A 10751-nucleotide genomic window follows, 5' to 3' on the forward strand; every position below is an offset into this window, starting at 1 on the left:
GAAGCTGTAATTGCAAACTACATACTCAGAACTCAAGTGTGGCCTCAGTTTCTTTATATATGTTCTCGAAAGACAGTTACAACTCGATTCCTTAGAAGACTTCTGAGCATACTTACAACAACCAAGTGGCCTCATTTCAGCATTCTGTGTGTAGACTTGAGAAATATCAGCAATTCTTTTACACAGCATATCCACAGGAATCTCATAGCCGTATTTGTATTTCCAATTAGCTGCCTCATAGCGTGCCCTCTGTACCTGGGATCTGCTGTCAGCTTGAAGGATAAACAAAAGCCCAAAGAGTTACCACTTTAGGAACAGAATGCACCTGAAAGCCTGTTTCTCCACCACAGATATCTATGTTTATTTCAAATACACGTCATAGAAGGACCAGGGGCTCTCTATGGCTTTTCTGTGGTAACACACACTGAGTGACTTGGCGTGGCGTATGTGAACAACCAAGAGATGGAACATTTAGTAAACTTTATACCACATTGCTCTTTTATACCAAGCCTCTCACCAGTGGTCAAAATAGTTTCTACAAGAATTTAGTAACCTGGGCCGGCAGGATGTCTCAGCAGATAAAGGGGCTTGCCACCAAACCTGATGGCTTTGAGATTGAGCCCCAGGACTCAGTGTGGAAGGAGAGAAACAACTCCCATAAGCTGTCCTCTGATGTCTACACATGCTTCATGACACATTATGTGCACAAATAAATGTAATGAGAAGAAAGTCTAATACTGGCCAGGAGCTAGTGGCACACGACTTTAATGCACTTAGGAGGCAGAGCAGGTAGATCTCTGAGTTCAAGGCCAACCTGGTCTACCAAGAGAGTTCCAGGACAGCCTACAGGGCTACACAGAGAAACCCTGTTTTGAGAGAGAGAGAGAAAAAAAATAAGTCTAATAATTCAAAGAATATACTTTTTTAAAAAGTTTCAAGAGAAATGCTATTTTTAAAGATTTACTTTATGTGGACCATATGTGTGCCAAGTGCCCCAGAAGCTAGGGGAGATAACAGACAAGGGGATTATGAGGTGCTATGTGGGTGCTGGGGTTGAACTTGGGTCCTCTGGCAGCAGCAAGGGATATTAATTCCTGAACTGTCTTTCTAGCCTCCTAAATAACACACTTTAAGGAGAGAGAATAACTTCTTCATCTTTACGTTTTAGACATGAATTTTCCTTTGAATTTAGAAAATTGAAAGCCAAAGTAAACTCTATAGAAACCCTCACTCACTTCTAACTAGTGTCATAACTAGATCTGAAAAAGAGTAATTATTTAGGTCCATTTAAATTACTAATCGAATCTGAAATACTGTATCTATAAGGGGTCCAGATTCCCTACTGGCAACTCTATTATATTTATGATTTCAAAATAGTCCACAAGTCAGAAATGGCTAGTCTACTCTGGAATCCCAGCACTCAGTAGACTGAGGCAGGACAGTTATTGACTCTGAAGCTAGACTGAACTAGACGGCAAGACATTGTCTAAAACCACAACCAACCAGGCAGGCATGGTTGCAAATACCTTTAATGCCAGCATTCAGGAGGCAGAGGCAGACAGACAGACTGGTCTACACAGTGGAGTTCTAGACCCTACCTCAAACAAACAAGCAAACCCCAAACCAAAAAGCCCGTAAGTCAAGTAAATAACTATAATCAGGCAACCGAACAACTAAGTGACCTATCAACCAACTTCACGACAGTCTTAAATATCTTATCGGGGGTGGACAGAGAGCCCAGCAGGTAAAGTCCTGTGCAAACACAAGAACCTAAGCTTGAATCCCTAGGAGCCATGTAAAAGCTAGGCATACACCTGTAACCCTGGGACCTGTAATCCTGGGATGAACTTGTGTGTGTGTGTGTGTGTGTGTGTGTGTGTGTGTGTACACTCTGGCTGGAAATAGGAAGATGATCCTGGGGGCTTGCTAGCCAGACAGTCTAGTTGAAACAGGGATGCAGATTTGGGGAGAGAAATTATCTTAAAAAATAAGGAGGGTGATAGCAGAAGACATCAGATGTTAACCTCCGGCCTCCACAAGCACAAGTGAACATACTGTACAAACACAAACTAATACTAACCTGAGAAGATAGCGAGTGAATCTACTAGTAACACCTCCAATCAGGTACTACGGGATCTTTAAATCAGAAAACATAGGGCTGGCAAGTCAGGGTGTCTGCTAAGTCTGACAACCTGAGTCCCATCCTTAGAAGCCACATGGTAGAGAAAGCCAACTTCCACAGGTTGCTGACCTCACACATGCCCTGACAAAGTGCACCCCTCCCACATACACCATCAATAAATACAAAAAACAAATACACAACACAAATACAAAGTCATGTGGCAGGAAGTACTGGCAGGCTGCTCCCCCAGGACGATGCTGTTTGCAGTCACCTGTCATTCCTGTCATCACACAGCCGATGTTTTCCGTTATCTTGAATAAGTGAGTCACTGTGCTGGAATCCAGTAGTTTGTCCTAAAGAACAAAGTAAACCATCGTCATGTCATTTTAAAGTCCACAGCCTCTGTAGACTTATAAAACCCACCAGCATGGAACTGCAACAATCAGCTGTGAGACAGGAGTTATGAGATGTACGTGTTCTGTTCATTAATAGTTAAAGCCGATCTTTCAAAAGGGGGTAGAGGAGGATGTTTTTTCTAGATGTTTTCTGTAGATTAAAGGTCCCAGAAAACAAAGGACTTAGAAATCTCATCCCATTTATTGTGATTATATAGTACAAACTCAGCCAGACAAGCTGCAGCTGCTCAGTGTTCCTCGTGTGATCAGTAAAGAGGCGGAGTCAAGCCAAGACTGGTGCTAATGCGAACGGGTAGTAATATAACTGTTCAAAACCACAGAACACGCCTACGTTTGATTGTGTGCACTGAGTCCCTGGGCAGACGGATTTACTTACGGGTACTTTCTTCTGTGTGACAATAACTGCGCAGTCCTTTCCTCTAACAGCAACAGATGTGAGTCCACCCTGGTTAATAGCCTTAAAAGCATATTCTGGAAAAACAAAACAGATTTTGTTTTGTTTTGTTTTGTTTTGTTTTGTTTTGTTTTGTTTTTAAAAGGTGGAATAGGGCCCGGGGACTTTGCTCAGTTAGTAGAGTGCTGGCTTGGTATGCACAAAATACTGGATCAATCTGAGCATGGTGACTAGAATGTTAGTTAGCATTTGGCAAGAGGAAACAGGAGAGTCAGAAATTCAAGGTCATCTTTGTACAGGGAGTTTGAGGCCAGCCTGAGATACAAGAGACCCTGTCTTTTTTTTTTTTTTAAAAAAAAAAGGAAAATCATTTTCCTTCCATTTTTGAAACAGGATATCATTATATAGCTCTGGCTGGCCTGGACCTCCTGAGTGCTGGGATTAAAAAGCATGTACCATCATGTCTAGCTAACGTGGGATAATTTATCATAGATTCTTACAAGGAAATTAATAAACTGTCATTAAAAGAATCAGGTTAAGCTATAGGAATGTGGAATGCCAACCAAGAGAAATAAAATCAAAATAATAATAAAAATGTCAATAAACCAGTCAAACCAGTCATTTCTTCCAGTTTTATTTTACTGAATTTTCATTAGGTTCAAGTGTCAAATTTTGACATGAATTTTACTCTAATTTTATCACAGCAAATCTTAATATGTCTTATCATTTTCAAAATTGTTTTTTAGGCACTGTTTCACCACACCTGCGTTTCCTATGTCAAAACTGGTGCTCTAAAGATTTAGTACTTCTGTTGATTTTTGGTCAGTAACTTACCACATGCAGTTTTAATATTTGTAATTAGATTTCATATTGACATTGTGTACCAGTTGAAGTTTAATCCCAGCATGGTCCAGGCCAGCCAGGGCTACATGATAAGATCTTGTCTCAAGAATGAAAAGAAAACATCACAATTTTTGTAACTTACAATTAACTTAGGGCTTTCCAGTTTATTACAAACTTCAGAGTGTGTACTTGTGACTACTGTCACTGAACTCTCTGGTCTGGAAGACTGGTGTTAAGATGGGAGGGAGCAAACACAAACAACTCTGGTGTCCCCGTGTCCTTGATAGGATCTGAAATACAGCTATCACTTTCTGTGTTAATACAGAAAATACAGAAGATAATTTTTGTTTTCCTTTTTTGAAACATGGTTTCTCTGTGTAGCCCTGGTTGTCCTGGCACTAGCTCTGCAGACCAGGCTGGCCTTGAACTCAGAGACATCTGTTTTCCTCTGCCTCCAAAGTGCTGGGATTTAAGGTATGTGCCACCATCACCCAGCTCAGAAAAATTTTTTTAAAAAATTATTTATAATCCCAGTTATGACCTAAATTTTGCTACATAGTAGACAGCTTCGACTTAACTTTAAGTGATATTCTGGACACTGTTTCTGAGGACTAGCCAGAGGCTTTGTAAATGATCAGGATAAGAAACACATGCATTCAATGTTCCTCCATGGGTTCTGTTTCAGTCCCTGAGTCCAGGTTCCTTGTTTGAGATCCTGCCCTGACTTCCCGAAATGATGGACTGTATGTAATCATGAAATGAAAAACATATAGGTTTTCCTTTTCCCTCCCTGAGCTGTTTCCGGTCACAGTGTTTTGTCACAGCAATGGGAACCTAACTAGAGTACCTACTGACTTGAGTTCAATCCCCAGAACTGACATCAGAATGTAGAAGGAAAGAATCAACTCCACAGAGCTGTTCTCTGAATACCACCTGCTGCATTGTAGCACACATACTCACAAAGTAATAATAATAACAACAACAACAAAACAGAAATTATAGAATTGAAAAACATAGTATCTAAAATACAAAAACTGACCAACAGCCCTGGCCTGTATTTCTAGTACTAAGGTTGAGGTAGAAGGCCCATGTGTTCAAGGATATCCTGATCTACAATAAATAACAAGACTGTGTTTCAAACAATAAAACAATGATCCAGAAAAATTTATCAAGTGAACTTTAGTGCAGACTGGAGGTGAATGAATGAATAAATAAATAAATAAATAAATGGTGCTAAGAGAGATGGCTCGGCAGTTAAGAGAGTTTACTGCTCTTCCAGAGGACCCAAGTTCGGTCCCAGCACCCATATCAGGATGTTTACAGCTTCCCTTAACTCCAGTCCCAGGGGCTCTACTGCCCTCTTCTGTACTCCATGGGCACCTCATATGCACATACTCAGACACATACACATAATTAAACTAATAAAATTCTTCAAAAAAGGGAAAACAGAGTAAAGATCCAAGTGAATTTTGTGCGTGTGTATGTGTGTATATACCCCAGTTGAAATCACAGAGATCCGCCTGGCATAGGCATCAATACACCTGATCCTACTTACTTTGTTTTTTGAGGTCCAGCCCTTGATGCTGTCATTTCCTACATATTAAAAAAATGGTCGAGGCCAGCCTGGTCTACAGAGTGAGTTCCAGGACAGCCAGGGCTACACAGAGAAACCCTGTCTCGAAAAGCCAACCAAACAAACAAAAAATGGCCGCGTGTGGTGACATGCCTATAATCTTAGCCCTGGGGAGGCTAAGGCAAGGGGACTGCCTCTAGTTCAAAGCCAGTCTCAGATACAATGAAACTGTCTCAAAACAATCACTAAGCCCCTTCACCGTGGCTCAGCAGATAAAAAACTTGGGACCAAGCCTGATGACAATGAGTTTGACTCCCAATTCCATATGGTAGGAGAGAAGTAACTCCTGCAGTTTTTCTCCGACCTCCACACAATCCCTCTCCAAACTGAAAAACAAAAACCAGGCTAGGAAGATGGCTCAGCAGGAAAGAGATTGCTGGGAGCCAACCTATCCCTAGGTTCAGTGAGAGCTTCTGTCTCAAAGGAATAGGGTAGACATTCAAAGAGGAAGACATCTGATGTCTTCTAACGCTGGAGTGTGCATCCAGCACATACTCTACCATGCACACACATCATACAAAACCAAACAAACTGTCAACCACAGCAGTTTTATAAAAACAAGCTATTACGATGAAAATCGCTGGGATGGAAAGATGGTGCAGAGGTTGAGAGCACTTGTTGCTCTTTCGGAGGATCTGGACTTGATTCTCAGCACCGATGGAACCTCACAACGGCTGTGCTCCAGTCCCAAGGGATTCCTGCACGTTTCTGACATCTACAGGCACCCAGAAGCACACAGTACACATGAACACATGCATGGAAACACTCGTATACATAAAATAAAAACAAATCTTTTTGTTTGGCTGGTGTTTTGAGACCAGGTTTCTCTCCGTGTAGCCTTGGCTATCCTAGAACTCAACCCTGTAGACCAGGTGGGCCTCGAGAGATCTACCTGCCTTACATCCCAAGAGCTGAGATTAAAAAGGCATGCACCACCACAAGCAGACAAAAACCAAATCTTACATTTCCTACCATTTCTTCAACTTTTAATTTCTGAAACATTAGAGTGGAAGCAGGCCGACTATAAAAAGTACTATGTCTACTACATCAAAAGCTCAGGACAAGCAAACAATACCAGGTAATGAATGGCTCAGTGTAAGCAGCTCACACTATAATGCCAGCAAACAGCAGAGAAGCACCTCCTCCTCTTTTGGACACACATCAGACTTTATAAAGCACGTACAAGTAATTCTGAGGTGCTACTAATAGCAATACAATGTAAGACTTTCCACTCACACTTTTGTTTAAAATGCTATATTGAATCTGGGCATATAAATATAATTTCGTCTTTCTAGATAAACATTAGTTGGAAAATTAAAATGAAAGATCCAAACAAACCTGTAAAGTTTGGTTATTAAAAACAAAAACGAGAGATGCCGGTTTGGTCTACAAAGTGAGTTCCAAAATAGCAAGGGCTGTTATAGAGAAACCCTGTCTAGAAAAACCACACAAAAAAAACAAACAACAAAAAACTTAAAACAAATAAACAAACAAGAAAAGAGGAGAACAGAAAAGGAAAGGAAAGAAAGAAGAGAAAAGAGATGAGGAACTGGAGCGACGGCTCAGCAGGTAATAGTATTTACTGCTCTTGCAGGGGACTCAAGTTCAGTTCCCATGAACTATATCGGGTAGCTGAACAATCAACTGAATTTTCAGTTTCAGAGGAATCCAATGCACACACTTGTACTAAAGTGCAAATACTCCCATGCAGACCTACACACACATACATATAATTAGAAAGAAAATAAACCTTTAAAAAACAACAAAACCCAAGAGATATTCTGCTGTTTCCCTAAATTTGAAGGCTACATAATCGTTTCACATAACGATTCACTAATATTTGTTTTCTAAAACAGGTATCTTCAAAAGTAGGGTCACTAGCAATCTTGGAATCTGGCCTCGATTCCATATGAGACTTAACATGTAACAGTGCTGAGCCTGTAACTTTTTGGTGTAGACATATATGTGTGTACACACATATAATTAATAGTGTCCTCCTTCTTCCTCTGTGCTCCACCCCATCTTCTTCTCAGGTGCTAGACCCACTGAGCTACACCCCAAACCTTAAAATTAAACTTTAAACCAATGTGCTCTATTAATTCTTAAAACATACCTATACAAATGCAATGTGTAAAGAAAGAAAGAACTTTTTATAGCCAGAAAGATGCTCATCGAGTAAAGGCACCCACAGCCAGACAGGACAACTTGGGTTAACATTCCCAAGACCCACATAGTGGAGAGAACCAACTCTCCTGAGTTGCCCTTTGACAAGACATACACATATATACACATACGCACATGAACACACAAACACATACACAGACAACAAATACAATGTAATTTTCAAAAACAGAATTTTAAACCTACATGCGCTACAATTCCTAACACATGCTTATACACAAACACAGCCCGCACACACACATTAAGAAAACAATTTCGGGCTGGAGAGTTGGCTTAGTGGTTAAGAGCACCGACTGCTCTTCTAGAGGTCCTGAGTTCAATTCCCAGCAACCACATGGTGGCTCACAACCATCTGTAATGGGATCTGATGACCTCTTCTGCGGTGTCTGAAGATAGCAATGATGTATTCATATAAATATAATAAATAAATAAATCTTAAAAAAAAAAAAAGAAAACAATTTCAGAGGCCAGAGAGATGGTTCAAGGGTTAAGAGTATATTGCTCTTGCAGAGAACCTGAATTCAGACAGGCAGGCAGACAGACAGACAGACAGACACACACACACACAAACACACTCACACTTGGGGAATTTCAGGGCCAGACTGCTGGTACAGTGGGTAAAGGTACCTGCTAACAAGCAGGACAGACACCCTGAGCTGATTTCCAGGGTGTACATGGGAGGAGAGAACTCCTGAGGGCTGTCCTCTGACTTCTGCATATACAAAATAGATATAATGTAATTTCTTTTATTATTATTTTAAGGTCTAAAGGAAAAGCAAAAGAAAAAAAATTCAATAGTTACCAAAGTATTGTTTCTTTAAAAGTCTACCAATTGGCACTGTTAAAATTACAGATCACGTTTATAACTGTGTTTGGTAGTATAATTTAAATTTATTCCTCGATCACTGATAGACTATGGATTTTGGTGTCGGGAATGAAATGCTTACACTATGGCAAATGAGGAACACGCTGTTAACCCTTACTTCCCTAGTCTCCACTCCTGTTTGTTATATTACTCTACAGCTACCTAGGTTAACAATGTGCATTTTATAGTTTTTAGATTCTGTGTCTTTGGGGGACTAAAGTTTAGTCTAATACACAGCAATTACAATATCGTGGAGAGACAAATATACTTCACTAGCAAACTAAGAAGAATGGACCCAAAGAAAGGGATTCCTTATCTACAGAGGGACTAATTTAACACATTTTTTTTTAAGTCAAAGATTCAAACAGGCATCCTGTTATACCAAATATTCAATATTTAACAGCACACAATAAGCAATATATGCATTGCCTAATTTAAACCTCAAAAAATTTTGCAAGCAGAAATTGAGCAAAGATTCTATGCTGGCCAGGCCAGCTGGTATGGAGCACAGCAGGTTTGTTAATCCAGGGAGGACGGCTGCAGGGCCTGAACTCTAAAGCACTAAACTGCTTGCTCACACTATATTCTTTCAGTTTCTCTTTCTCAGCGATGCCTAACTCACGTCCTGAGTAAAAGAGGGAAAGCAACAACTCAAACAACAATCTAATATAGAAAGCATATAGGTGAGAAGACCTCCATTTAAAGACCAACTCTAGGATTTCCAACCAAGACAGTATGACTCTCCTTGTCAAGACACTGAGATAAGAGACTTCAAAATAAAATTATCATGGACAAGATGTATGTCAGGCTCTCCTGACACTAAGTTTTCTATGGCAAGAGTTTAACAGTTTGTCCTATAAGCCTAAACTAAAGCCTGCCACGACTTCAATTTACCACAATGAATTGTTTCACAGAGTAACTGATGCCAAGTTCAGGTTTCTGTTCATTAAAGCTGTTCCTTTAGCAAAGACTAGATTGAGAGCCAGCTTTTAAACTAAGAATCATTCTTACAGATGGGGGTTAAAATCGGGCTGCCAGCTTCAAGGAGAGTTCATTACTGTTCTTTTATTTCTCAGTTTAGAACTTTGCAAATTCTTGCAAACCTCCACTCTTCTCTTTTTATTCGTTTGGTTCCCTGTCACTTCCTTTAAGCTTAAGTAGGGACGAGTGACATGTATCTCTTTTCTAGAACCAGCCATGTAGGGCTTTACACACTTGTACAGAATTGACCACCAAGCAAGTAATCTACCTATACTGCAAAGGAGGGTGAGTGTGTGTGTGTGGCAAGCGTGTGCATTTTAGTTGGATGGTTAAGGAACCACTCTCAGCGAAGGGAAGACTCAGGCTCCAGGTAGAATGAAGCTAAGCAGTGGTTCTCAACAAGTGGGTCGCGACCCCGGGTACAAAAACCTTTTCACAAGGTCGCCTAAGAAAAAAAACATCGGAAAACACAGATATTTACATTACAGTTCACAGCAATAGAAAAATTACAGTTCTGAAGTAGCAACGAAAATAAATTTATGATTGAGGGTCACCACAACATGAGGAACTGAATTTAAGGGGCGTAGCATTAGGAAGATTGCGAATCACTGAGCTAAAGGGAACTCCGGAAGCCACAGTCAGGCATTACAGTGCAATACCCTAATTCTTTGTGTCTGGATAGTAGGAAGCTCCTGAAGAGAGCCAGGCTTTTGGTTTCAGCCTCAAAGCCCGACTGGAGACGGAGATGGGATCACGAGAGTGAACCCGACCTCGATCCTTTTGCTTTCCTGGCTCAGGCCCTTCTTCAAGCCCCAAACTATACTTGGGCCGCGTCTGCTCGCTCCAGGCCGAAGCATGACAGAGCAATTCGGATGTCCCACAGGCGGCCCTGAGTCACTCACCTACTTGGTAGAGTCGGCCCTCGGGAGAGAAAATAGTAATGTGACGGTCAAAACCGGCGCTGGAACCACGGGACATGGCGTTCCCGCTATTTCAAACACAGTCTGCACCCCGTAGCACACACACACCAAGCACACAAGTCCCTCCCGGAAGTTATGGCTACTGCTTCCGGAGCACCGCCGAGCTGCTTCCGCTCTGGTAAGGTTCGGGCAGGGGTTCCAGAGGGGAAGCTCCAAAGCACCGCCTCCAAGTGGGCGGGGCCTCGAGCGCACAGGCTGCGGTCCGGCATGCTTCTGGGTGGCGGCTCTGGGTCCCAGCCATTCGTGCGTGCTGGAGAACAAATTGGCCAAAAGAGGAAGTTTTCAAGGGACGCGCAGTTGTGATTTGCCTACTTGTGACTTCAGGAGACAGAATGA

At 41.4% G+C, this 10751-nt stretch overlaps 1 protein-coding gene across 1 annotated transcript in view; it reads right to left on the reverse strand.

Moving 5' to 3' along the window:
* The window catches only part of Psma6 (proteasome subunit alpha 6), a 17373-nt gene extending 6868 nt beyond the window's left edge, over positions 1–10505 (reverse strand). Inside the window, exons 1-4 of the mRNA XM_028782477.1 lie at positions 10338–10505; positions 2915–3009; positions 2394–2475; positions 117–272 (exon numbers count right to left, since the gene is read on the reverse strand). Of these exons, the coding sequence (XP_028638310.1) occupies positions 117–272; positions 2394–2475; positions 2915–3009; positions 10338–10413 (409 nt within the window). The 5' untranslated portion in view covers positions 10414–10505. The remainder of the gene's footprint in view (positions 1–116; positions 273–2393; positions 2476–2914; positions 3010–10337) is intronic.
* Positions 10506–10751: the final 246 nt, after the last annotated feature.

The sequence above is a fragment of the Grammomys surdaster genome, unplaced genomic scaffold, assembly GCF_004785775.1.
Source record: "Grammomys surdaster isolate TR1022 unplaced genomic scaffold, NIH_TR_1.0 98, whole genome shotgun sequence".
NCBI lineage: Eukaryota > Metazoa > Chordata > Mammalia > Rodentia > Muridae > Grammomys > Grammomys surdaster.